At 43.0% G+C, this 26,174-nt stretch overlaps 4 protein-coding genes across 7 annotated transcripts; 1 reads left to right on the top strand and 3 right to left on the bottom strand.

The window, feature by feature from the left end:
- Positions 1-109: 109 nt before the first annotated feature.
- Positions 110-20,215, top strand: LOC128896393 (double-stranded RNA-specific editase Adar). Of its 3 annotated transcripts, none has more exons than XM_054159769.1 (8): positions 110-501; positions 595-635; positions 724-781; positions 992-1,822; positions 2,094-2,326; positions 2,411-2,705; positions 2,786-2,976; positions 19,584-20,215. In XM_054159769.1, the coding sequence occupies exons 1-8, from the start codon at positions 447-449 to the stop codon at positions 19,719-19,721; spliced, it is 1,842 nt and encodes a 613-aa protein (XP_054015744.1). In that variant the 5' UTR covers positions 110-446; the 3' UTR covers positions 19,722-20,215. The 3 variants fall into 3 exon arrangements, with proteins under 3 accessions (XP_054015744.1, XP_054015742.1, XP_054015743.1); XM_054159767.1 differs by having other exon boundaries at positions 112-501; positions 1,941-2,326; XM_054159768.1 differs by lacking the exon at positions 19,584-20,215 and adding an exon at positions 3,068-3,843 and having other exon boundaries at positions 118-501; positions 1,941-2,326.
- Positions 8,039-15,761, bottom strand: LOC128896387 (major facilitator superfamily domain-containing protein 6). 2 transcript variants are annotated; one of them, XM_054159756.1, is made up of 11 exons: positions 15,059-15,761; positions 14,192-14,738; positions 13,734-14,120; positions 13,499-13,620; positions 13,186-13,411; positions 12,922-13,056; positions 12,569-12,838; positions 12,185-12,443; positions 11,806-12,099; positions 11,386-11,451; positions 8,039-11,063 (listed from the first exon to the last, which is right to left on the bottom strand). In XM_054159756.1, the coding sequence occupies exons 1-11, from the start codon at positions 15,454-15,456 to the stop codon at positions 11,053-11,055; spliced, it is 2,715 nt and encodes a 904-aa protein (XP_054015731.1). In that variant the 5' UTR covers positions 15,457-15,761; the 3' UTR covers positions 8,039-11,052. The 2 variants fall into 2 exon arrangements, with proteins under 2 accessions (XP_054015731.1, XP_054015730.1); XM_054159755.1 differs by having other exon boundaries at positions 11,339-11,451; positions 15,059-15,760.
- A 672-nt stretch (positions 20,216-20,887) lies between the features above and the next one.
- Positions 20,888-23,766, bottom strand: LOC128896403 (tubulin alpha-2/alpha-4 chain-like). The gene is made up of 6 exons (XM_054159785.1): positions 23,212-23,766; positions 22,867-23,111; positions 22,567-22,794; positions 22,161-22,419; positions 21,934-22,086; positions 20,888-21,807 (listed from the first exon to the last, which is right to left on the bottom strand). The coding sequence occupies exons 2-6, from the start codon at positions 23,100-23,102 to the stop codon at positions 21,550-21,552; spliced, it is 1,134 nt and encodes a 377-aa protein (XP_054015760.1). The 5' UTR covers positions 23,103-23,111; positions 23,212-23,766; the 3' UTR covers positions 20,888-21,549.
- Positions 23,767-23,918: 152 nt separating this feature from the next.
- Positions 23,919-26,079, bottom strand: LOC128896406 (nuclear receptor-binding factor 2-like). The gene is made up of 3 exons (XM_054159791.1): positions 25,619-26,079; positions 25,180-25,436; positions 23,919-25,116 (listed from the first exon to the last, which is right to left on the bottom strand). The coding sequence occupies exons 1-3, from the start codon at positions 25,640-25,642 to the stop codon at positions 24,639-24,641; spliced, it is 759 nt and encodes a 252-aa protein (XP_054015766.1). The 5' UTR covers positions 25,643-26,079; the 3' UTR covers positions 23,919-24,638.
- Positions 26,080-26,174: the final 95 nt, after the last annotated feature.

The following is a 26,174-nucleotide window of genomic DNA, read 5'->3' as shown; positions in this document are numbered from 1 at the left end:
GTAAAAGTGTCCCGACCCGATCCGAGTCCCGAATCCCGACTTGGTTTTAAATCGACTCTCCACACTCAACATGCTGCACACTTGTCGTGTGCGTAGTATTCTGCGCAATGCACAAGTCGGAAACAAGCGCAAGCCCGCAAGCCAGCGACGTTCATGGATGCAACCTTTGCGTTTGTCACGCTACACTGAATTAACTAAAGGAATAATCGTATCAATCGCTAACTAGCGTCACGCAATCCACGCGCGATATACACCGTGTAAATTGTTTTCTTGAAAGATTTCGATGGAACGTGCAAAGAATTTGGTTATGTGTTCGATCTTTGAAAAAACAGCAGTGGCGCTGCTTGTATCGCAACGCAAGTACAATTAAAATCAATGTAACAGTTCAGTGTTTCGGCACGGAATTTTCTTCGTTGCACTTTTCAACGCGTTTGCTTGGACGAGAAATGTCGAACGGTATGACCGTGTTAAACAATGATAAGGAGACCACCAACGAGACAAGTATGAAGTATACTATTCGCATATCGATTTTCTTATTCAAACATTCAATATATATGTTTTCGTTACACTCTCGTGGTTTCTTTTATTCTTAAGACTGCAACGCGGAGGAAATACAGGAGGGTCACTTGACCGGGGTGAGTTTTGGTTATATGTATTCTTGGATCTGGAACATTTTCCTTTCTTTCTATACCTGTTATTCTATACTTGTTATCCTCTTCGCAGATGGAACAAGCGAATCCAAGGACCACGCAGAAGAGACCTGCCGAATCGGATCCCGAAGGTCAGTGTCTGGTTGCACGATTGGATTCTATCCGATGCTATGAAACGATGCTTAGACATTAAGTGTGCACATATTAAAATTGATTTTTTAGTAGAAACAAGCAGAACATTGGTCACCTTAAAAGTCTTCCGAGTCCAAGGTTTTTCAACCTACGGAGAATCTGTAGCGGACCTTCGAAGAAATTGATCTGTGTTTCTTATTTTTTACCAGGTACCATCAGTCCCAAGAAACGTCACAAGAACCCACAGCCCAAGAACGCGGTATGCGCTTTGAACGAATTAAAAACTGGCGCTGTATACAAAGTTGTCGACCAAACTGGTCCGACTCATGCTCCAATATTCACGATAGCTGTGCAAATAGATGGACAAACTTACGAAGGCAAAGGTCGAACCAAAAAAATGGCTAAACATGCCGCAGCTGAACTCGCTCTGAGGAATATTATCCAATTCAGAAATACGCCAGAAGTTCATCAGGCGATCAACACTTGCCAACTTTCGTTGCCTCTCGAACCAGACTTTACCAGTGACGTTACGGAACGTGATAATCACCTTGTTAATGCATTCAAAACGTTAACTCAAGAACCGAAAAGCACAAATAAATTTTTAGAGAAAGGCCCTGTGGCGCTTATTAACGAATTGTACCCTGGTGTTGTATATAAGTGTTTGTCCGACAATGGTGAAAGTTACGCAAAATTCACAATATCGGTGACTATCGACGGAGAAACATTCGAGGGAACCGGTCCGAGTAAAAAATTAGCGAAAGCTGCTGCGAGTAAAGCAGCTTTGGCTAAGCTAAGAAACGTTCACAGTTCTTCCTTTTGCATTCCACTTCCCGTTCGCGTACTACCAAACTTTTCCAATAGCGGACATTGGCAGGACCAGATGCAACTGCCCCAAATGTTAGCCGATAAAATTGGGAAAATGGTGAATCAGAAATTTAGCGAACTTATTCAATCTAAGCCGCAGCACGCTCGACGTAAGGTTCTAGCTGGTATCGTTCAAACCAAAGGTTCAGAAGCCGAACTGATATGCGTAACAACCGGTGAGAGATCATTCTTTTTATACGTCCCTGTATTTCTGCGCTATATATACATTTATCCAGAGATTGTTTTTTTTTTCTTTTTTTGCCCCCTTCTCTTTTTCGTTCTTTTAAACGAAAGGTACGAAATGTGTATCCGGAGAACATTTAAGCGTCAGCGGTGGTGCTCTGAACGATTGTCACGCAGAAGTGGTCGCGCGAAGATGTTTGTGCGAGTACTTGTACAAACAACTGGAACTTTACGCAGAAACTCGAGCCGCTGATTCTATTCTAGAACCCGCTGTAAAAGGATTCAGGCTCAGACAAGGCATTCAATTTCATTTATACATAAATACCGCTCCGTGCGGTGATGCTAGAATTTTTTCGCCTCACGAAGAAAACGAGTCTGTCGACAAGCATCCCAATCGAAGAGCGAGAGGTCAATTGAGAACTAAAATCGAATCCGGAGAAGGAACGATCCCCGTGAAAAGCAGCGAGGGTATCCAAACGTGGGACGGTGTTCTTATGGTACGTGGTTCATGTTGTACGCTGAAAGAAATGTATTCCGTCCTATTCAAACTTTAGCGTATGAACGTTTCTTTGAATTTATAGGGCCAAAGACTGCTGACGATGTCGTGTTCGGACAAAATAGCTCGGTGGAACGTACTTGGTGTGCAAGGTGCACTTCTAAGCCACTTCATCGAGCCAATTTACTTCCACAGCATCGTTCTTGGCAGTCTATTGAACCCAAGTCACATGTACAGAGCGGTTTGTGGACGTATCGAAAACACGATTCAAGGTCTACCGCCACCGTACAGACTTAACAAGCCGCTAATGAGTCTCATCACATCTTCGGAAGTTAGACAACCTGGAAAGGCGCCTAACTATAGCGTTAATTGGACAATCGGTACGAGAGAGCTGCTCCGAGACGCGGTTAGTCCAATTGGGCTACCGACTCGATATTCTAAATATTTCATCTGTTCTCAGGTCAAACGGAGGCTGAAGTAATCAACTGTACCACGGGAAAAGATGAATTGGGTAAACCGTCCAGAATATCGAAGCAAGGACTCTTCAGAAGATTTTACAATTTGCTAGGTAAACTCGGTACGATAGACGACGCTGATAAGAATCGGTGCCGTCATTATTTGGACGCGAAATCTTCGGTGCAAAATTACTCGGTAAGTCCAGATATATACATTTTCAGATTTACGCACTGCTCGGGATCCTTGGTTCGTCGTTATTGTGTTAACAAATTTTTCTGTGCGATAGCTTGCTAAGCACCAATTGAAGGAGGCTTTCGTAAAGGCGCGCCTTGGCAGTTGGGTTAAAAAACCGATCGAACAAGATATGTTTGAGGTAGATATCTGACTAAATCAGACTACCGATAAAATCTCGACTCAGGATATGGAGATTCGGATGACAGATTATGTAGTTCCTACTGCAAACTAGATCGCTCGATCAGGGTGGCACAGTATGGCAGAATACGGCATCAGTAAAGCATAAATCGTAGGATCTCGTGCGCGTTTTTCTTCGGTTTTCCGTTCTGCGACAGGTTCAGAGTACATAATAGACACGAGCTTCGCAAACGGGCTCTCACGTTCTCGAGCCGTCGAAGGTTTTACGATTCCAACAGTTGCTCAGTTTTAACATAGGGTAACCAAGTGACACGTTTCGATACTTGGAATTTTAATCTTAATCGTTATAGCGTAACGTCAATTTCGACAGTTTTTAGAGACTGATAGTAAACACGAATCGCATCGAAACGACGCGACGGTTTCGTTTCGCAGAAGGAGAGAGGTTGTACGTAGCGATTGGGAAATTTACGTCATCTTATCGTATCCGAGACCCGTTTTTACGAAAGGACGATTCAGCACATATCCGTACGTCAGTCTTCTTGTTATCGGGAAATTTTCTTCTAACGGGTATTTTAACGTGAAACGATGAACGACTTTGGGCTACTTTGAGTCGCTTATACACAACAAGAAACGAAAGGGTCGTAAACTGAAAAACATCTCGAGATTTTACTCGTGCCTGCAGTATTTTTCCTTAGACGTTAGACGTTAGACGTTAGACGTTAGACGTTAGACGTTAGATATATATGTATATATATCAGTGATATATATATGTGTGTCATATATATGTCAGTGATAATACAAGTATCGCGTTACATCCTGGAAGGCTGTGACCGAGTATAGAAAATCATCGACGTGCAGATTTTCATGTGCTTTGTTGAAGAATTCGCCGAAACGGAACAGAAATCGAGACAAGTTTCTTGTTGATACGGCGAATTTTTTCTTGTCCCCGTTATAATTTCCAACGTAGAGCGTGTTTCGGGAAAAGGGTTTAAAACTTTTTGGTAGAGTTAATTCGTTCCGCGGTATATAGTTCGTAATCGTACGAACAATGCGCCGACCACGATAGATTTGTCGTTGCTTGTATCTCGATACAAGTGTTTGTTTTGAAATGTGTATGTTTATCAAGTTAACGTTTAGTGAGTACCATATCGCTTGCTTCGGTTAACTGTACAAACTCTGAACGTTTTGTAACCTTCTTTTTGAAACGCCTTGTATACCTATTCGAGTTGTTTCTTACGGGGCTAGAGAAATTTTCTTGTTAGTTTTAATTTTCTTTTTTTACGTGTATATATATAGTAATTACATATAGTAATTGTTGACAAAGAAATGGTCGACAGTTGAGTGTTATCGCCATTGGGTTTTCATAGAGAGTAATCGAGAAAGAGAGAAAGATGCGTGAGTAACGAATGTTGGCAGTAGATATACGAATGGATTATACGAGTCAATAAGTAAACGTTTAAGTACATTACGATAAATAGTTTAGAGAATCCTAAGATGATTGCCTCACTGTGCCAGTATTATATACATATACATATACATATACATATGTTACTAATGCAATTCTGCCGTAGTGACACACTGCCCGGTGTCGGTCCAGTTTTGCGTGAGAAACTTGACCGCTATGCACGAAATGAATTTCGTTCGAAAAGTATTATACACGCATTTAGCGGAAGCGATCGCTTTTGCACGTGATGCGTAAGTCGAAAAATGTGATTACGTTGAGTTAATACAAACACCGGGCGTTATTTACTTACGTTTATTTGTTTTACGCGATGGTCCAAAGAGTACGAAAATATTTGTGCCAATGGAAGTAATGCCAATGATTTAACCTTCGGATCTATCGATAGCCGTTTGCGCGGTAGATACAGGGTCTAGTCGGACCCATAATAAAGTTTCATTCAAATTTCAAATACGTTGTTAGCTCGACCATTGTATCGTCCTGTATACTGAAAATGAGAAGGGTTAAGAAAGCGCGGGAGCAGAGAATGATGGAAAAAAGAAACGACTGGTATGCACGAATGGACCCGGTATTTGCCAAGCGAAGATCAACCGACCGCGACGGTTCGCTTATTTTCTCCGAGCCTACGATGAAAGTTTGCTTTAATTTATCCTCAAATGTCATTACCAATCGATTTTTGTTCTCGAGCTTTGGTAACGAACAAACGAGTCTTTTAACGATGACATTTATGCCATGATCGCCTTTTTATCGCTTGCTTTTTGCCTTTCACATATATTACACATATTAATTCTATCTCTGCAAACACACCAAAGTTACGTACATTGTATTTACCAACTTTCCAATGATAACGAACGTTTGAGAAATAACTTGACGATAAGTAATAATAGTAGTAATAATAATAATAATAATAATAATAATAATAATAATAATAATAATAATAATAATAATAATAACAACAACAACAACAACTTGACAATTATTTTTCACGTTACGGTAATATTTTGCCGCCGTGCCTGGAACTAGGCGCGCATTTGAATAATTAATACATATATGTAGATATACATGTACGGTAAGCAAACGAGAGAAACAGATCGTCAGTAGTGTACGCGTTAGGACAAGTAACAGACTTGAATACGCGTGCTTTGATTTCTTTTTTCACACCGTTCAATCAATCTAGCGAATTCGGAACGAAATCAGTATTTTAGTTTTTTAGAATATAACGTTCTTATTGAGTAGAAAGCAAAGGGACGAGAGATACTGGTGTCTTTTTTTTTTTTTTTTTTTTTTTTAAATTCTTCCTTAAATCTTGTCGTAATTTTGAACATGTTCACTGTGGTGGTATTTTTCGCCAACTATTATATTCGATACACAGATCTATGAGATTTACGGAAATGTAAACTTTTCACTTTACATTTGAAAATTTCGATATAGATGATAGAAAAATGATCGAGATATCTTGTTAACATACGACAAAGGTTGAACCAAGTAATTGAAGAACGATATACGATACAATGCCGTGCCGCAGTGAACGTGTTAACAATCATGTCGCGTACACATTTTCTATATACTATTCATACGTATATAATATATCATATGATACACACCGATTGGTACCGATAGTAAAACCACTTAATGGTCAGTGATCAAAACTTGGAGTGAGTATACTTAAGGTACGACGTTTAGTTGTAGTCAAAGCGATTAATTAAGGTACAACGTTATTTCTAGTCCAAACGATTAATTAAGGTACGAAGTTAGTTGTCGATTTCGACGTAACATCACTTTCGATTTTTCCTCCGATTTTACACGGAGAAACATAATACTAGAACATTGAGTATAATTACGAACTTCGTAGTCAGCTAGTATTTAAGCTTGACTAGTGCCTCTAGCTGTAACTATGTCCAAAAGAATAAGTAAAATCGATGAACAAAAGTATAACGGATAATAAACATTTATTTACCAAATGCCGATCTTTGTCTTGAAATCGTTCTTATCGAATTTTAACACCTTTTACCTGCCAACGCATTCGAGTAGATGTAGACGTACGCTGCAACGCGGTTGTTCGTCTAATTATATGTACGTGTAATTTTTAAACGAAAAATAAATCGGGTACTTTCTATATTAAAATAATCTAGGGTTAATTTGCGTACACTATACATACATGTTTCAAAATCCTATTGTGTTTATTTCTTTTTATGGAGTATTGCATAAACTAGTTATAAACTTAACGGAATTATTAAAATGTGTGTGTGTGTGTGTGTGTGAAGGGGAACGAGGTAAAAGTAAAGAAAATTACTATAAAATTACATTTTCTCAATGAAATTGTCCAGAAAAAGTAATTCGCATGCCGATCGATGAATAACAATATCGATAGCAACTTGCATGTGTTGAGTTAGTATGCGAAAGGAAAAGAATTATAGGAAGCGATAGGAAGAAAAATGCTTTTTTTTTTTAACTGTATATTAATGAAGTATACCGTTACTGTATATTATCTTCCCTCTGATAATTATCTATTGATAGCATTGTACCTATAGTACAGCTATATCGTTATCGCGCTTCGCACATGAATCCTTCGACACACCTATCCACGAATACACTGAAATTTGTTCGTCGATACGTAGCTTGGACGACTGAATTCTGTTCAAAACTACGTTTACTTCAGTCTTGTAAAATCGTACTAAAAACGCAGCTCGCGCGCTCGCGTGTGTGTGTATGTGTATTTATGCGTAAAATGAAACCATTGTCATGGATCGTAGAGCACCATGACAAGGATTTTGCGTGTTCATCGCCGGAAAGATTTATCGTTTATTCAACTCTGTAGCTATCCGATCTCGCATTGACTCTTTATCAAGAATCGTTATCGGTCGTTCTACCGACGCGACGATCCCACCGAGCGACACGAAGCGACCACGTGCAAAGCACGTTCTTCTTCGAGTGTAACATCGATTTCTTGACTTTTTTGTTATTAAACTTAATTTCTATATGATATGTATCGAGTTTGCTGAATGTCTGTAGTCGTGCGTTTTTCACACGTGTCCTCTTCGATTATCGAGTATATCAGGAAACGCGTAGATCTGAGTGAAAGGTATACCGTTTGGAAAGAATGTCATCCGAACTAATTAAACTTTAAGTAAAATGAAATTTCACGGTATGGTCTTTGATCGTTCTCGATCAGTTCCGGCCGAACTGCTGATTATTTCGCACCTGCTACGTTACGAATGTTACAATTCAATGGCGACGTTCGATTCTACCATGTTTGGAATACCTTTTTAAACGATCTGTAAATAATAGTTTTCCGGTTGGTATACGTGTTAGGGAAGACTTTGAGTAAACATCACCGTCGTCCAAGTGTTGTCTCTTAATTGGTTCAAGTTCTCTTGATCGAACGACGAATTGCGAACCACGTGGAAAAATGTAAAAAAGCAAGTATCACTGATAATTTCATTGCATTTATTTCGAGCACGCCTTTCACCAGGTGAGACGCGTAATCAATCTAATAGCAGGAGAATAGCGAAACTGTAGAGAACTTGGGAAATTAAAAAATTTTCCAAGGAATAAATAACTAATTTGAAGCGTTCGATGTGCCTTTTCGGTAGTCTATAACCATCTATCGCGATACAACGATAAATAATCGATCGATAAATATTTCTGGTATTACTTGTTTATCTGTATTTTCATCGGAATGTGTTCCAAACGATGCCTGAACCGCGTAGATGGACACTGGACTAGAAAACGCTAAGTACAACTCTTCGATTACCTTTATTCTCTGATTGACTCTAGTCAATTTCGGTGGAAGGTGTCCTCGAAAAGTAATACCTCCCGTAGGGGTGGGTTTCGCGCGGAATGCTCTCTCTTTCTCTCTGTGTGTATCTCGACGCGTACAGACTTGCAGTTAATATTGCAATCGGTACTGTTTGAACGGTAACGGTAACGGTAACGGTAACGGTAACGGTAACGATAACGATAACGATAACGCTAGACTAGGCTTAACTTTAACTGCGACAATGTATGTAAGTAGAACGTTACATCTAGCTTGTGCCACGGAAAACAAAAGTTAAGTTGGTTTTATCCTGCTTTGCGACGCGAGACGACGAAAAGAACCAAGTTGTCCGCATGCTAGTCTGTGATAATTGATCGAATTTTTACGATTTACGATCACTCTACCGAGTATATATATACATATATGTATATTCGCGAATCGTCCAGACATTTGGATCTTTTCGATTAATTGGACAGATACTCGTTAAATGTCGTAAGAATGCAAACACGTAAACCATCGGACAACGTTTCTCTCCAACATCTCTAACGTTTCTCTTCTCAAATATTTAACATCGAAAATGCTTATCTCGATTTCCGTCTTCATTACCGACCCGCTTAATCAATTTCTATTATATAACAGTATCGTACAGCTATCACGAGAAAATGTGTCTGCTTATACGGTAAACAATACGATACAATTTACTTCGAGATAAACTCTCTACTTGATAACGATACAAATGAAGCGTTTTACAGATACAGCACGGATCGTCCAGCCTAAAAATAGAAAACAACAATGAACGAGAAACACGGGTTTGTAATATTCACGCGATAGAGGAAAGGATGGGGAGGATGTCGTGGTTGGGGCTAGAGAGGGGACATTATTTACAATGGCTGTTGACGATTCTCGTGTTTTTCATTATTTATCCAATTCCGGAAGTTGGCAGATGCAGTCCGAGCCGAAAATCGCGATGGAACCAGAAGCAGCAAAGCATGCGATTACGCGTAAATACGTAGACGCGCGATAGTAAATCTAGACGGTCTGATTTGCGGGCGCGATGTTTGAGTTTCACCGTTTCTCGAATTCGAACAACAACAAAAAAGCGAGAAACAGTTTCGTTGGGTATCTCGAATACGTGAAAATTTCGAGCAATCTAGCGAGATAGACGACTCGAGAAAGAGTTTGCTAGAGCGTCTCGTCGATTCGTATTCGCTGACGGATGAGAAGAAGAAACGCGCTCGGATGCTATCGTGGAATGCAAGTTGGTAGGATAAATATTCTCGTTGAAGCGAACCCGTGGCTCGTGTTAATTAGAAACATGTATACGTATCGTGTATCGTGTATAGATTTATCACGAAAGACACTGTTATTCGACTGTACAATAACATTTTTAATTGTGCGGAGTAGTCTACGTAACACGCGATCTCTTCTCTTCTCTTCTCGTCTTTTCGTGTGTAGCTGGGTTCTAGTTTTTGTCGAACTCATCGTACTTATCTTTGTTCACCGAGTACCTGCTCGACGAGAAAAAGAATCGACAAACCGGGATATACAATCGACGGATTCTTTCCTATAACCTCGGATGGATTCGAAACGTACAATTTTCGATAACGCGCGGCTTGTAATTAGATGCTAATGCTGACTCATTGTCAGCCACGAATAGATCGCGTTCGATGTAGTTGAAATTTCACGGTCTAATTAAGACTATCCGAATGCTTTGCGATCTCGCGCGAAGCATCGTTGGCGATAGAAGTGACCACGTACCACGAGACCAACACCGTTACATTCTAACAAAATACATCCATATCGGGTAACGTTTGTTCGTTTTGCGCGCGTATTTTCATCGAATGGAATTATTGAAAGTTGAGACCGATTCGGGAGGCTTAGGAGCATCGTTTCTAACGATCGCGATCATCGTAAATCTCGTTTCGTTCAAACTCCTCGGTAGCCTGATAAGCGCGATCGATTCCCTTGAAAATTCTAAATGAGACAGCGATTCGAGCGTTCGGTGTCTCGAGTCTCGAGGAACAGATATCGTCAAATTCGAGATCCACCGCTGCTTCGTTCATCAGTCTTATCGTCGCGTCGCGTCGCGTCGATCGATTAACCGAATCATTAAATCGCGCAAATGATTTATTCAATTTTCCAAACGTTCTTGTCTCCCACAGCGTTCGATATCCGAGTTTGAACATTTAAAACAAAAACTCGGTATCCTAACGCAACAACGAATAATAAAATGAAAATATGGTTAGGCGGCTGTTTTGGTATCCACTCTTCTATCGCGATTATACCTTTTGGATTCGTCGAGAAATCGGTCACGTTATAGATACACTTTTTCTTTAGAATGACATTAGTTGACGGCGACGATTTAACATACATATGTACAGTGAACGGGACGCAGCTCGACAGGGCACCGAAGAGCTTCTCGGCGAGTTTAACGTTTCCGCGAAAAGCATTGGTCACTGCATTGATAGCTCTCGAAACATGGTCCTCCTGATGGTTATTGGTTCTTTGGAGAACGAACCGAATCCGGTGGTGTCAGTGTCGAACGGCATTACGGGGATCGATCGATCGGGAGTGTTACCACTCGTAGTCGTGCTGATGAAAAGGATTGGTGCATGGTTGTTGAGCGTGTAGATGGGTTACTATCGGCGGTGGCTTGACCAGATCGAATTCCCGGCTAACCGCTTCATTGTAAAGCTGCCGAAAATAAGAAACACAGAATCAGAATAACCGTAACAGTTTTTTTCGTAGGTTGGCGTAAGGACCGTTAATCCTTAGACGATATAGGCGTGAAGCGTGTAATAAACAAAGGAAAAGATTTTCGTTCGGAGAGTATAGCCTTGCGTACAAGTTTGTCTTTTCTTGTTTCTTTGTTCTTTGTTCTTTGTTCTTTTGTCTTTTTGGTTCCCGATCACTTTTCCAACAAACGTCTTCCTCGTGAAGACGTTCTAATTAGAATGATCTTACTAAACCTGGAAGCTCCTACGGATATACTCGTCCTCGCCTTTGCCAGTCATACCGTAATTGAATCCACCTCCGCCGCCGCCTCCACTGTTCAGAAATGGATTCGTCGGATTCACGGGACCTGAAACGGAAAGGGGTTGCGTCGATACTTTTGATGAAATATTTGCCGATACCAGACCTAAACGATACGTTGCACGTCTTAAATCCGAATCGAATTTTCTTAACGACAAAACTCGTTGCGTTGGTTTTCGCGAAATAGCCAACCGTCGAACGATACGATAGCATCGAGTGGCGGTCGTTGGAGACAGCGCCAATGCAACTGGTAAATACGGGTATCGATGAATGACAGGTCAGATAGTCGCAAGCTCGATTACGCGCTCGACGCGTCAACGATTTACGAGTTTACGTTTATCGTAAATGAAACGTACGAGATAAAACGAGAGAAAGGAAAGAGGGGATGGTGGATCGTGCTCACCTCCATTTGCACCGGGTACACCGAGGTTGCCGGCCGAGGTTTGATAAGTAGCGCCGTAGCCTGAGTCCTGATTAGCCAGCTCGTGCAGACGCGTCGAGCTCAATGCTCGAGGTATGGCGTTGCTCGGCACCCCGTGTGGCGCCAAGTGCGTGGCCTCGGCTACTTGGCGAGGATCTTCCGTTTGCGGCAAATTCGATACGAAGCCTGTGTCCTTTCTGTAGAAATTGATAAAGACGAACCCACCGAGAACCACGATGCAAAACAGACCATAGGCTCGAAACGTCGCGGTTGTTCCTGAAAAGTGAATCGCGTCGAGGAGAGGCTGTAGACTCTAGGCTGATGGTTAAGGTGAAAAGATCGGTTCGGTATTCTAGCTTACCGTAAGCATCGACAAACATTCCACCGATTACAGCACCGCATCCTCTGCCAAGACCGTGATGGACACCTTGAAGGACACCTTGCGCGCTGGTGCGCAACTGCGGGGGTGTGTTGTGAGCTATGTAGCTGCAACACGCGGCCCAAACAGCGGCGTGAGTTATTCCTTGAATGAATTCGAAAGGCAACACCCACCAGGGCGTTGTCAACCAAGATATGTAGAGAAAACGGAGAACGTTTCCACCTAATCCCATGCACAACACCTGGAACAATTGACGCGATTTCAGCGATTTCAGCGATTTAAGCGTCTGGAATCGAAAGAGATCGTTTCGAGGGAAAGAGAATCGTATGCCGATGGAAACGCAACGCGGAACGAAGCGCGTTGTACCTTTACGTGACCGAGCTGACGGATCAGCTTGAAGCTGAAAAAGTAGGCGAATATCTCGGAGATGTGGTTAATCACGGAAGCAACACCGAACAGAGTAGGCGTGCCGCCGTAATCTTGAAGATGCCAGAACAAGAAAGTGAAGATCAGTCCGATACCGAAGCCCATGAACCAGGCGACGAAAAGAAAGGACGCGCACTTTACGTCTTTGAATTGCTTGAGTACGGTTACCCATTCCGGGATCTCTCGCATCGTTTGAGCAAACATTTTCGTCTGAAACGATAGAAAGAAGGTAGTAAAAAGAATGGTTAAAAAAGGAAATATATGTTAGCGAATAAACTTGGGAATGGGAATACCTTGCCTTCCGGCGGCTGAGGCTTCGGATTCACCGCGGCTGACGAATCCTGAAGACTGGGGAGGTTCAGCTGTTGAGACAGTTGACTCTGCAATTGTTCCTCTCTCGTCGGTTCCGTCGGAGGCTTGACCACTTCCTAAACAACGAAACGGTACGGTAACGTAACGATTGCCTCGTCCTTGCTTTTCGATTGCAGCTGCTTTCTCTCAACCATCGAAAATCAAAAATCAAAAATCAAAAATGATAAATCGAATCTTTCGCTCACCGGCTCCGTCGCGATCACGTCGTACTTGAAGTTGATTTGCGTGGCTGTGATCAACGCAGCGCCCATCAGTACGCTAAAAATCGCGAAACAAATCGTGTAGTTCTTCTCTCTGGCGTCTGGTCCGCAAGGATGTTCCGGGAAGGCGGTGCTGTGATCCAAAGCGATGCCAACGAAAAACATGGCCAATCCCCAGCCCAAACTGCCAAACATTCGCTGATGACCGTACCTAAGCTCGAAAGGATAAAAGTAAACTCGAGTTTACGCAAAGTCTTATTCGTCGAGTCCTATTTCTGTGTTCCGTTTGGACGTTTACCTATCCGCATCTTCGCCCAGCAGAGTGATGACGGCTGAATCCGCCAACGTGATCGCAGGTGCCGAGAAGAACTCGCCGACTATCACCAACAGCAATAGCAAAAAGAAGGTCTTTTGAATGTCCTAAAATTATAAGGATTGTAAGGAAAATTATTATAAGGAAAATTATGGGCCAACGAGTACCGATCGAATCGTTCGCACGAGTTTCGAAAGTTACAGAACCGAACAAGGTTTACCGGCAGCCTGTAGACGATCGAGCTGAACAACGGCTTCACCCATCCCTTGTTTTGTTGTTCGTTGTAGTTGGCAGCGTAAGCCACCGTATGAGGACTCTGGCCAGAGTGAGGCACCCTAGCGTACCGTCGAACCCTGACCGACGATAACGGCCGCGATGCCTCGATATTCTTTTTCTCCTCGTCCTCGTTCTCCTCGTTCTCCTCGCTCGCTTCTTTTGACTCCGAGAACATCAGTTTACGGAGATTATTCGTCGACGAGTCGCGTCTCGTATTATCCGCGTCTCGTTTCACCATGACCTTTATCGGCGGTGGTTTCGTCCGGGGTTTGGTGTGCGCGTACGCTTTCTTTGGCGGCCTCTCGTCGCCGGCGTCGTCCAAAGGTTGGTTCTAAAATAGTAAGACTCGACGACTCGAAATACGAACGAAAACACGGATCTCGAACGTACGAGAAAGCTTACGTTAAGGAAGCGCTTGTACTCGAGGACATCGGCTGGACGATTTCTTCTTTGCAAAGTCTCGAAATCGACGCTCTTGGCTTCGGCATTGTTTGCGTTGTCGTCGAACACCAACTGCTTGTACTCGAGTTCCTCTTGTTCGACGCGGCTCCCTTCGGTCGTGAGAGCAGCCTCTCTTCGAAGCCTGTTACTGGCGAGGTTCCGCTTACCTGGTTCGGCGTCGGCGTCGGCGTCGGCGTCGGCGTCGCGGTCACTCGTATTATCCGAAACATTCTTTTCTTCGTCGACGTCCTCGTTTTTCCGTAATCTCTCAAACACAACGTTCGCGGCGACTTCCAAACATTTCTCCTCGTCTCGATTTCTGTACAATTCATCGAGATCGACCGACCTCTTGACAATCCTCTGCTGGGGATTCGATGGCTCCAGATACACGCTATTGTTTCGCATAACCACGCAAGATGTAGCCGGAGGTTGAATAAAGCCGAGAGGAAGGGTGAAGATGATCCAACAGCAAAGGGAAGCTAAAAGGATCAGTTTGCCTTTCTGCCATCTGGAAGAGAAATAGTACATCTCGCTCGATATTTTCCAAATATCCGAATAAATGTTTTCCTTACGGAATAGGAGAAAAGTTTTCGCCGATAATACGCTACGATTAAGAGGTTCGATATTTCGCGTCGATTATTAGGTACCCTCGGCACGGTCGTCTAACAAAGAAAAAACAAGAGTATCGAACACCTTCTGTCGACTACGCTCACCGAACAGAAAAGATACCTACTGTGCTTTACGTAGCTGAATAAGTATCGAGTAGCGGTACAGCTACGCGACGCGTACATATGGAGAAAAGATTCGATTCTCTTTCGATTCGCTTACCTATCAGCCAACGAACCCCAGAAAGGCGCACTGATGAACTCGATCAGAGGCCTGAGTCCGATCAAAAGTCCGCACTGGGCTGCGTTCATACCCATCTGCTTAAAGTAGACTCCCATCAGAGGAAAAAGGGAGCCGAACGCCGAATAAAAAAAGAAGTAGAAGGTCTTGACCGTGAGTAGTTCCTGGTCCACGGCCCCGAATAAATACTCGATCACGTCGCTTTTGCCACGGATCTTGTTCGTTGCCTCTTTTGGTTGCGGATACAATGTGGGATCGACTTCGCCGCTCGCTTGAGGATCCACCATGGGCCTGACACCTGGCACCTGGGGCAGCGACCTACCGGTGCCCTGTTGCGATCCACCCTCGTAATCGTAATCCTCGTGTCCATAGTTCTGCATGACTCTGGCCGAGGTCTGCTCTCTTTATCCTCTCCTCCCTGTCTTTCCGTTTCTTTTCGGAGAACAAATCCTCCGATGGATCCGTTCGTGAAACGCGACAACGATCTTGCCACCGATTCCTACAATCGGCTCGTTCGCGGAGATGAACTGGTCCACTGGTTCCGCTGGACGGTTCCTCCTCGAACGTACGATTCCTTCGCCGAGTGTCCCGTCTTTTGGGAATCACCAACTACAATCCTTTTAGACGAGCGTCGAATCGATGGCCAACCGTGTGCCACCTTTCGCTCGCGAAATCGATAGTTCTGACAGTGCGCCCGCGCAACTTTGCATCCCCGCGTACACCCCGCCAACCCGACGTCGACGTCGACGTCGACGACAACGACAACGACAACGACAACGACAACATTTATTTATTTATCATACAATTTTCAAAGATGTTACGTGAAATATTTATAAAATAATTACATTTGTACTTGTACATTGTTTCGATCGCTGACACTTAGTCGCGATCTTTGTCGCTTTACGAGTTTTCTAAAGCTTGGCGTGCATCGTAAGAAAAGATTTTACTTAAATGCGTATAACAGATGCGTGCAAGCTTGCCGCGTTGATGTTCGACGTGAAAAGATCTCGTCCGGCAGCCGAACGACCTCCGGAGGTGCGTTTAGGGAAACCCTTAGTGTGCCGTCGATGACCGTGCTTCGAATGTCGGGGACCTTGACCTGCATCCTAACTTGCGTCCATTATTTTCTCTCGAGAAACGTGTCGCTTACGCGTCTTCCAAGATTTTTTTGATCAACGATTTAACTGCGATCGACGTACCTCTCGAACGGTTCGGATTTTCCGTTGGACATGATCCGCGTGTCACTCATCTCGCACTCGATCGGTCCTGCATCGCACAACCATGGCGCGTGTGCGTGATTTCAATTCTTCTTCGGTGTCGCGATATAAACGATAAAGTTAGCGTTACGAGTCGAAAAGTTTATCGTAATACGTAACGTAGTCGAGGCGAAACATATTTTCACGCCAACTCGAAGGTTCCGTAAGCGACGTAACTTTCAAAGGAAGAATTTTTGGGAAACGAATTCTCGTCCTGTTTGCGTGAGAGGATTAGCGACGGAAGGTGGCAAAAGAAACTGCAACGATAGCGGCGGTCGGTTGCATGATTAATCGTGTCGCATCTAACGATGATTCCGAACACAAGCTTCTATTCTTTAAGAGCGACCAGTGACGCAAATCGTCTCGACCTTATTTCAAACTTCAAGTATGACATTCACGGGGAGAATAGAAGAGACGTCCATCTAGACGCGCAATTCTCACGGTTAAGTTTGTTGAACGCGAGTCAGTCCGTGACTCCGAAACTTGATTATAGGGAAGTTGTCGATACGATTTTTCGACTAGATAACATTCGACTCGACAAATAGTTGCAATTATCGGTGAAAAAGTTTAGAGAAAATAACTCGATCGATTCCATAATTTTTATTGGAAATAAATATTGTCTTTATTAGACGGTCACGTTATTAACTATTAGCGTACAAGCGATAACTTGTAGTAATTAGTATACTTAAATTAGTAATATAATAATTATGTACAAATGCAAGTTGTTGCCCCTTAACGCGGCCACGCTCCCTCGCACGCACGCATACGCACACATTCTCTCTCTCTCTCTCTCTCTCTCTCATTAGTTGGTTGGTCCAATGTCATGCCAAGTGCTTTTTAATTTCGAGATTTCAAGACAGTTTTCGGTACAGGCTCGATTTGGGTGCGAGCCTGAAAAGCCGATGAAGCTGACGTCGAGGATGGAGCCGGTTTTGGCGGTCCTTGGAACATGCAAGTCTTGGCCGTCTTTAAAAGGCGACCGTTGCTCGATGTCCTCCAGTAGACCGTGCGAACAGCTTGCCTACCAGCTACGTAACTTACGGCTCCACCGATCAGCATCTAAAAGCGAAACGAACAAATGGTTATAACTGCGAAAAAGAGCGATTCGTACTCGAATCGAATCTGCGCTATCGTACGAATCAAATCAAACAATTAAAAGCAACAATAGATCCAGGATATTCGATGCTTTAACAACTACATAGAAACTCGATTTTTGACCGATAGATTTGGAAAAAAAAAGCATGCAAAGCGTATACGATCTGAAAAGTGGAATATTGGACGTATAACCGTACGAGTTCAAGAAGTGCAAAGATTCAAAATATTCACCTTTGTATATTATGCGTAGCGACTAGATTAAACGTTCGAATAGAACCAAAACAATTGTCCGCTCGAACAGAGTGTCGTCGGCGATGTTGTTGAATGTGGAGAGCTCTGCTTCGCTCGCGATCGTCTGACAATGAGGAGCAAAGCTGAACTGACGAACAGACCTCCATGCGCGAATAATTTATACGATAAGTACCGCGTCACGGGATCTCACGATAACGACACGTTTGCGCGTCATTCACCCTGATCGCCGAATCCTCGAGCAGCATGCGACGGCGATGGTGGTGGGACAAGACATTTTTAATACCGTCCAATCCGAGATTTAGATAAACGAAGAGTGGAGAGCTATCGGGGTTGCGGTTTCTCCTACCTATCCTCGATGCATCGTTATCGAGCGACGCGACGTTGACGACGTTGACGACGTTGACGACGTTGACGACGTTGAAGACGTTAACGACGTTACACGATAAAGATAAACAACCAATGACCGTGGCGCAATTCCGTGCGATTACCAAAATACCAATTAGACAAACTTCAACCGGAAGAAACGGACGCTTTGTCAGCTCGAAATGGTATTTAAACCGGAGTAATTGTGTCTCTCTAACTTTGGGGTGTCGATCCAAACAACTTACAATTGAATAAATCCTGACAAAGTCATGTGTTTTCAAACGACGAACCTGCGAGCAAAACTCCTTGTGTCGTTATCTCGTTGCGGAATTTTACCTATACTTTACTCTGGATTTTTTAGTAGGTTTAATTTAATTTAATTTAATTTAATGCAAAATCTGACGTACATTCGCGCGATGACGTACGCTTACGATTAACGTTCCTATCGCGAGAAAAATCATTTCCCGATAACACGAATAACATTTTCCATCTTCTCGGTGTACTTTGTTTCTGACGACAATCGATACGATTTATTTATCTCGCGCGTTGTATACATACATACGTCATCTTCCTGAATCCCGCATACAATCAATGTAAAACTGCTTTGGTAATCTTCGTCTGGTATCGTGTCTGCGCAAGGGAATCTTCGTCGTCGTCGTTGACCCGAAAATTATTCGAGATAACGCATAGCCAGGTGAAAATATTATTGTATAATCGCTTGCTCGTTAGAAAACAATGAGTTCATATCGAAGAATTATTTCTAAAATTTAATTAATTTCCAAATAGAACGGGTTCTTTTCGTTATTTCGATATCGAAGAATCCATGCGTTGGCAAACTATCTCTGTCTTATCTTGAAAATGACGGATTATTTGGAATTACCCGAGTGAATCACATGGCCATGGTGTGCAAAAGTTCGGTATCGATTTCTTCGAATTGTTTAATCGATTGCGCGTGTCTTTTTATTTGTTACCTTCTCCGCGAAATCGGACACGGTGCGGAAAAACTGGTAACGCGTTAATTTATCGCGTCAACACACAATCGTATCGGTCCGGTTAACCATTGATACAGCGTATACGTATCGTAGTAGTAGTAGTGTACGTAATAGTATACGTAGTAGGAATCGATGCGCGATGATGCGACACGAAATAAGATTAAACATTTTAGAGCGAAGGTCACCGTACACGTATCAACTTACGAAACTCGAGTGTTTTAGACCCGAGGTTGCATCAGCATCTCCGAATTGTTTGAAGTAACGTGTTTGAAAAGGACCCCCGTCTAACGAACCCGCGCCCGGACCGAACGAGTATCGGGGTCGCGATCGCGCTCGGCTAACAAATTCGAACAAGCTCGTTGAAAAAAGATGGAATAAATTTTGTATGCGTCGTGGACGTAGAAAAGGGATAAAAGAAATGGATTAGACGTACGGCGCGCGGCGTGTACGCGATGAATCATAAATTCTTGTTTCGTAATATGAGATTCGGTGTATCGTATACGTACATGCGTATATAATATGTATAAAAGGTTGCGATGTGTGCGACAGGGTGCGGGCGCGACGCAACGAGGCGAGGCAAACCGAGAAGAAAGTTCCATCAGCGAACCAAGACCGATGGAAAATTTGTTCCGAGCACGATCAACGATCAACGAGAGTTCATCGGGGGCGTACAGTTGCTCTACGTAATTCGAAATCGTACTTGTTATACGAAAGAATACTTGCGTACCAGCTGCCGCGAATAATGCGCAAAAGCGGACACGCATTCGCGTATCGGAGCGATAGAGAAATCGTATACGATTCACGTGAAACTTCCGTGACAACGCCAAGATGAACTAACAGACGCAGACGACGCGATAGCGATAGAGACGATTACCGGTTTCGATAAGACAACTTCAACCTTGTCTCTTCGTTTCTCGGATAACCGACTGCGACGAGCTTATTCGCACAAATCCAGCGGAAAATTTCGATCCGAGTAATGAAACATGAAACATGCAATTACTGGTTCCGGAATCGGGAAACGACGGTCAAGGTGGGGATCGTCGATCGTTATATCTCGCGGACAAAGTTCAGGTAACGAACCGAACCACTAGCTAACCGCGTGCAAGAAAATATGTATATGTTTAATCTTTACGGTGGCCAACTCGATACGATTTAGCCAACGATCAAACAAGTAAACTAATAATACTTCTCTACGATTGAGAATGACATTCGCAAATGAAAGTTGCTAGGTGGTATCGATTACCGTTACATCTTCTTTTGCGATCGAACGACAAACAACAAAGCGAAAAGAATAAAATAATATAAGAAAATAAAATCACATAATAGTAGGTGAAGTTTACGCGTGAAAGATAAGATTGCAGCCAGCGGTCATTTGGAACGATCCTGTCTTTGCTGGGGAGCGTGATCCTCTTTGATTGTCGAGCGATATCGTTGCACCGTGACTCGCGTTTCTTGCTCAAAATAACATATTGAATATCCCGGAATCGTGTATCGGGACAAAGTTCGACATATTCGAAACGTCATTAAGAGTCTAGAACGAGTGATTCGAGAGTGATCGGAAACCCGATGTAATCGTCCATGTTAATATTACGGTGTATACCAGTGGTAAAATAATTATCATTAACATTCTGTCCTTTTATGAAATTGCTTTATTAGCGTGAAATTAATTTTCGTTACGAGTAAAATCAAATTTCGCAATGCAACGCACCGCAACGCAACGCAACGCAATGCAACGCAACGCAAGTACGGGCTTTCGTGTGAAATCCATCGAGACTCGATCGTTGCTCGATACCGAAAATAGGATTCCGATTACGTCTAAAACAGATCAGGTAATGCGCTGTTATCGGCAGCCATTAATCAGCCAACCCGTTATCGAGATTACGGTGTGCGTTGCGAGAATCGGATCAAAGATATTTGTTATTGCTCGTTTCCGCGAGTAGAGCGCATGGTCCCGGTAGACAGACGCGTGATTCGTTATCGATACGGTCGTGTGCAGTGCGGAAACAGTGGGAGAACCTGACGAACGCAATCGTTCCAATTGCGCGACTGGTGCCCGAGAGTCTACTACCGCTGGTGCCCTCGTGTCTCGTGCAATCTTCCCGCGACTCGATCCGATCCGATCCGATCCGATCCAATCCAATCCGATTCGATTCGAATCTTTTTCCGTTCTGGTGCGCGACAATTTCTCTTTTTCAAACCTCCTTCAACCGTAAAGTCAAGAAAGGAGAAATGGAAATATTTTCGTTCCGTCAATATATTCCGTAAGCCTTCTTCAATATATTCGTAAGTTTCGTGGTAGAGATACCTATACGTACAATTACAATTCTCGTAAAACAAGAATTAAACGAATCAAAGTTTCCATGGAAAATGTTGATTGTTACTAAAGTTTGCGATACTCGATCTCTCGGAGTCGATACCGAACCTGTTATACAGATAGGCCGCTTGAGAGTCTTTCAACGTTCGCATATCGTGATCCCGAGAAAATGAACGAGCAGCGAGGAGTGCCGGTTATCGATCACCTCTCGATCTCTTCGTAATCATCGATCAAAGTCGCTATGTTGTCGCGAGCTTCCCGAAAGACACCTTCTTCTATACCCTCCTCCACGTAATGGTGCATAAAGGCTCTTTTCCGATACATCTGGTCGAATTTACGCGCGAGCATTCTCCACGAATGCCGAATAGCCGTATTGTTGCTAATCATCGCCACTGTTCTCCTCGAGTTCGCTAAATCACCGCCAGGCACAGACACGGACGGTTGATAATTGATTCCTACCTGAAAACAGAATCGTTAACATCGTTGGTAAGTATATGTATATCTCGAACAGTGCAATCGAACGCATCTTTGATAATAAAAATGTGTTTCTGTTGATCGTTTGATAACAACACGTGTAGCGTATACCTTGAATCCGGTCGGACTCCAACTGACGAATCTAATCGACTTTTTCCCTTTCAAGGACGCAATCGCTCTGTTCACGTCGTTCGGGCTCACGTCCCCGCGGTAAAGTAAACAGCAACTCGTGTAAGCTCCCGTGCGTGGATCACATTTTACCATCTAACAATCGAATAGACCGAGTTGAACGAAACGCAAAAATCTCTGGGTTCCAAAGTTTGTTCGAGAGTCGGCACCTGATTATCCGGTTCGAAGCAATCGCGCGTGATCTGCTGCGTCGTTATCTCCGCATGCATGGCTTTTCTAGGAGTGGTTAGCGGTGCATACGTGGCCAAAGAGAAATGAATTCTAGGATAGGGTACCAGATTCGTTTGCAGCTCCTGCAGGCTCATGTTCACCGCTCCCTCGAACCTCATCGAGGCCGTGATACTCGAGACAACTTGGGCTTGCAATCTGTTCAAGTTGGTGTACGTTGGAGACTCGACGTCCAACTTTCTGCAAAGAAAACTCGTCGCGTAGCGTAAACCTCTTCTTGACGAGAACTACCGAGTCGTTCGCTTAGCTTTCAAACGTTAGATTTCTGTATAGATGCGCCGAAAGACCGACAAATAAGAAATTGGTTTCGACCAACGATTCTCGTACCTTGTGCAAATATCGTAAAGAGCTTCGTTATCGATGAGAAAACAACAGTCCACGTGGTCCAAGCTACCATGCGTGGCGAAAATCGCGTTATAAGGTTCAACGATCACGGTGGAGATATTAGGAGCCGGACTAATAGCAAAATCCAACGTGATCTTCTTCGGATAGTCGTACGTCAGCCGTTCCAGCAATAATGTACCGAACCCGCCACCGGTACCACCGTTCACCGATCTACGAAACCAAACGTATAACAAACCCGTAAATATTACTTAAGGATGAAAAGAAATTCAACATTTTGCTTACCTAAACACGATGAAACCGGTTGGTCTGGAACACTTGTCCCATGTCCTGCAAACACGATCCGCTACGAGATCGATCGCCTCGCGGCCGCTCGAATGATATCCTTTGGCAAAGTTGTTGGCCGCGTCTTCCTTTCCGGAGATCAACGACGCCGGAGAAAAGAGATTCTTGTAAGCACCTGTTCTGATCTCGTCGATCACCGTGGGTTCTAGATCAACGATCACCGTACGAGCTGTCATTTTCCTCGTCTGAAAATTTCATTTTCCTCCATAAGCTGAAATTTAACTCGTTCGCACATATGTAGTTAACGCATTCGTAGCCGGCGCTCCAGCTGACGCATAGTTCCACCTCTTTCTGGGAAAACGACCCTCGGGCCTCGAAATTATCGAACGCTGGCTAAATCCAGCAACTGCGACGAATGCCTCGACAGTTCCTACCATTCAAACAAATTCAACAAACACGCTTACATCTGTTTCCGTAAAAAATGTGCAGAGCGAAGTATCTTGCGTCCGATAACCCGGACGAATGCAGCCATTGGGTAATATGCCGTGTTCCAGGCAGAATAATTCCCAACAGGCGTTTGCCACTTGTGTACCAGCCTGGCCTATGAAAATTGTTATTATTTCACCCGATCGTTCCATCCTGCTCCCAGTTACAAATTTTTCCGTTCGGTGCTCATTTACGATGTACGATTTATGATTTATGATTTACGATGAACCGACATCGATCCTTTCACGGTATGTGCTTCATTTCAACAGTCACACGGAAGATTTTCTTCGTTTTCAATCATTTTTCAGAGATTTTTATTTCTTTACTTTTTACGATTCATTTTTCTATATCACCCGAAACCGATTAGGTTCACTTTTTTTTTTCCATTGAACCTATTCATTTATCGGAGTGTCAAATTTGTTACTTGATCGATGACGTTTAACGCGACACTGAAAGTGTCTTATTATAGTCGGAGTGAAATCAACTGGTTGTCCAAAGCCACTTTACTCGAAATAGTCGAAAAATACGATTATATCGAATCCACGAGTAAGAGGTAGGAGGAAACGTTACTTTCGACCAACTTTTATTTTCCAACATTTCCTATTATACAATCAAGTTTTCCAATCGCTTCATATGTGCTTGACGATATAACGTTTAAACAAATCAACCAACAGATAATCGTACTGTGCTGAAATCACGATAGAGAAAGATTACATACATATGCTATACAACTCCGCCAAGAGCATATATTACTTTTACATAACATTCGCTTCTGCCTAAAAATATCTTAATGGCAGTATTTTAATCTATAAATCGCTTACTCTTATTTATTATATACACGCACACATAGACACCTACTCTTAACAGATTTCACGCGCAAACAAAACGAATGAATACACGTTGCGACTACGTAATATCTATAATCGATATGTATTTTGATCCCTCTGCGTAGCATCGCCTAAGTAACGATACGTTCGAGTTCGAATACGCTACGGTGTCACATATTTTGTCTGCTTTCGAACGATACAAGACAGCAATTGTAATACACTTCGATTTCAAAATTATCTACCCAGAGATCGAATATTAAACCAATTCCATCGTTAATTTTTGTACTATTACAAATTCGATTTAATTTCGTAAACGATTACATGAATCTCGTACGTTATGGAAGATTTGATTTGATTCGATTCGATTCGATTCGAACAGACGCAGACGCAGACGCAGACGCAGACGCAGACGCAGACGCAGACGCAGACGATCTGTTTCGAATAATACCTTATGATATTTTACGCGGACGTAAAGTCAAAAAGTGGCATTTCGAGAGGAGTTAAAGGTGGCAAGGGTGCAAGATGCGAAGAATGCGCATTATCTAATCTGGTCTCGTCGCTCGGACTAACGGATACAGCGTGCAGTTGGTCCGTCAGTTGACGCACCTCCTCCTCTTTAGCCTCTAATTGACTGAGCAAGCTGCCAATGTGACAACGTAACTGGCAATTCACAGTTTTCAGCTCTTCGATGACAGTGCCAGTATCTTTTGGATGTTTAAAAGCCTTATCTTCGTTATTTGGTAAAGAAATCAAACTCAAAAGGCTATCTTGCTCTTCGATCGTTCTATATATAGCTTGACGCAAAGATCCGTCAATTTTCTCCGATGGCAACTCGGTTGTATCTTTCTCTAATTGCTTAGGTGCCTGTTTACTAAGAATTTCACGCTGCTGGTTTTCCAACGTAGCTTTGTATTCTTCGTATTGCGCTTGTTTCATTCTATAAAACGTTTTAGTACGTACTGTCTAATTCTACGATGGGTCATAGAGTATTGTTACTTACCTAACTACAGCGGCTTGTCTCTTGTGATAATCGCATTGAAGCGCCAAAGATTCTAAAGTGACCAAAGAATGGAACGAGGCAATCGTGGCTGGACCAATCGAACCGGATAAACTGGAAGTTTTTGAGCAAACGTAACCAGGTTCCAGTTGCGCGTAAGCTTCTCCCAAGAGGCTGGCCACTGCTTCGTGACACTTGGCTGCTTCTTCGAATCGCCCCTCTTGTAACAGTGCTTCGGCTCTCCTTTGCCTTTCGTGTGCCTTTAGTAGAAAAATGTATTACGTACACGTTTACACGAACAAATACATCAAAATTGTATAAACTACAGAGCCTATACGATAAAAAGGATGAAAGCCAAGAGTTAATGGATGACTCTCGATAAAATCACATTCTTAGTCCAGCATAACGATAACACAATCGAGAAAACTTGATGATGGCTTACCGCGTTTAGTATAGAAGACTCCATGGTTCATCAGCGGATCGAATGACAAAAGAAAAACAGAAACGCAACATGTAGGTTATGTTCTTCGATTGCTGATTAACGGCGAATGTACCGATCGAGTCTAAAAACCAGCTATCTTCAAACATAATTCAATGGAGTTGTTTCGTTGATAAACGAAATGCTAACACCTAGTACAGATACCAATTATACATAAAATCCCAGACAATCTATAATCTATATAATAAACTAATAATCCTTTCACAAGCATTACAGGCACCAACTCTTTACGTATAAGAATGCTATATTTATTTAAGAAAGCAGTCGCTCCTATCTGCTCCTATATATTATATGTACGAATATTCAGAATAATTCAGGACTGCCACATCAAGTGATTCGTATGGTTACACGTATCCATCATCAATCAGTTGTCATCAGTTGTCATCGGTATCCATCGTATTGATAGTTAAGTGGCTTAATACCAGTGGCGCCATCGGTGGGAAAATGCCCAAGTTTGTAGTGAAAATGGTTCTCGCTATTGCTTCTAGATGGCGCAACT

This window comes from Hylaeus anthracinus, unplaced genomic scaffold (assembly GCF_026225885.1).
Source record: "Hylaeus anthracinus isolate JK02 unplaced genomic scaffold, UHH_iyHylAnth1.0_haploid 0, whole genome shotgun sequence".
Lineage (NCBI taxonomy): Eukaryota > Metazoa > Arthropoda > Insecta > Hymenoptera > Colletidae > Hylaeus > Hylaeus anthracinus.
Note: the sequence above shows the minus strand (reverse complement) of the source record. Positions and strands in the feature narration are given on the sequence as shown.

What these genes read in the sequence shown, in the direction of transcription:
- LOC128896393 (XM_054159767.1), top strand. Translation starts at nt 447, where the DNA reads ATGTCGAACGGTATGACCGTGTTAAACAATGATAAGGAGACCACCAAC. An exon ending in AGGAGGGTCACTTGACCGGG is followed by an intron (nt 636 to 723) that starts GTGAGTTTTGGT and finishes TCCTCTTCGCAG; the next exon opens with ATGGAACAAGCGAATCCAAG. An exon ending in TGCCGAATCGGATCCCGAAG is followed by an intron (nt 782 to 991) that starts GTCAGTGTCTGG and finishes ATTTTTTACCAG; the next exon opens with GTACCATCAGTCCCAAGAAA.
- LOC128896387 (XM_054159755.1), bottom strand. Translation starts at nt 15,456, where the DNA reads ATGCAGAACTATGGACACGAGGATTACGATTACGAGGGTGGATCGCAA. An exon ending in AGTACAAGCGCTTCCTTAAC is followed by an intron (nt 14,121 to 14,191) that starts GTAAGCTTTCTC and finishes TTACTATTTTAG; the next exon opens with AACCAACCTTTGGACGACGC. An exon ending in CGATCGTCTACAGGCTGCCG is followed by an intron (nt 13,621 to 13,733) that starts GTAAACCTTGTT and finishes TTATAATTTTAG; the next exon opens with GACATTCAAAAGACCTTCTT.
- LOC128896403 (XM_054159785.1), bottom strand. Translation starts at nt 23,102, where the DNA reads ATGACAGCTCGTACGGTGATCGTTGATCTAGAACCCACGGTGATCGAC. An exon ending in GCTTCGAACCGGATAATCAG is followed by an intron (nt 22,087 to 22,160) that starts GTGCCGACTCTC and finishes TTCGATTGTTAG; the next exon opens with ATGGTAAAATGTGATCCACG. An exon ending in GGAGTCCGACCGGATTCAAG is followed by an intron (nt 21,808 to 21,933) that starts GTATACGCTACA and finishes TTCTGTTTTCAG; the next exon opens with GTAGGAATCAATTATCAACC.
- LOC128896406 (XM_054159791.1), bottom strand. Translation starts at nt 25,642, where the DNA reads ATGGAGTCTTCTATACTAAACGCG. An exon ending in AGTCTTCTATACTAAACGCG is followed by an intron (nt 25,437 to 25,618) that starts GTAAGCCATCAT and finishes TTTCTACTAAAG; the next exon opens with GCACACGAAAGGCAAAGGAG. An exon ending in AGACAAGCCGCTGTAGTTAG is followed by an intron (nt 25,117 to 25,179) that starts GTAAGTAACAAT and finishes AACGTTTTATAG; the next exon opens with AATGAAACAAGCGCAATACG.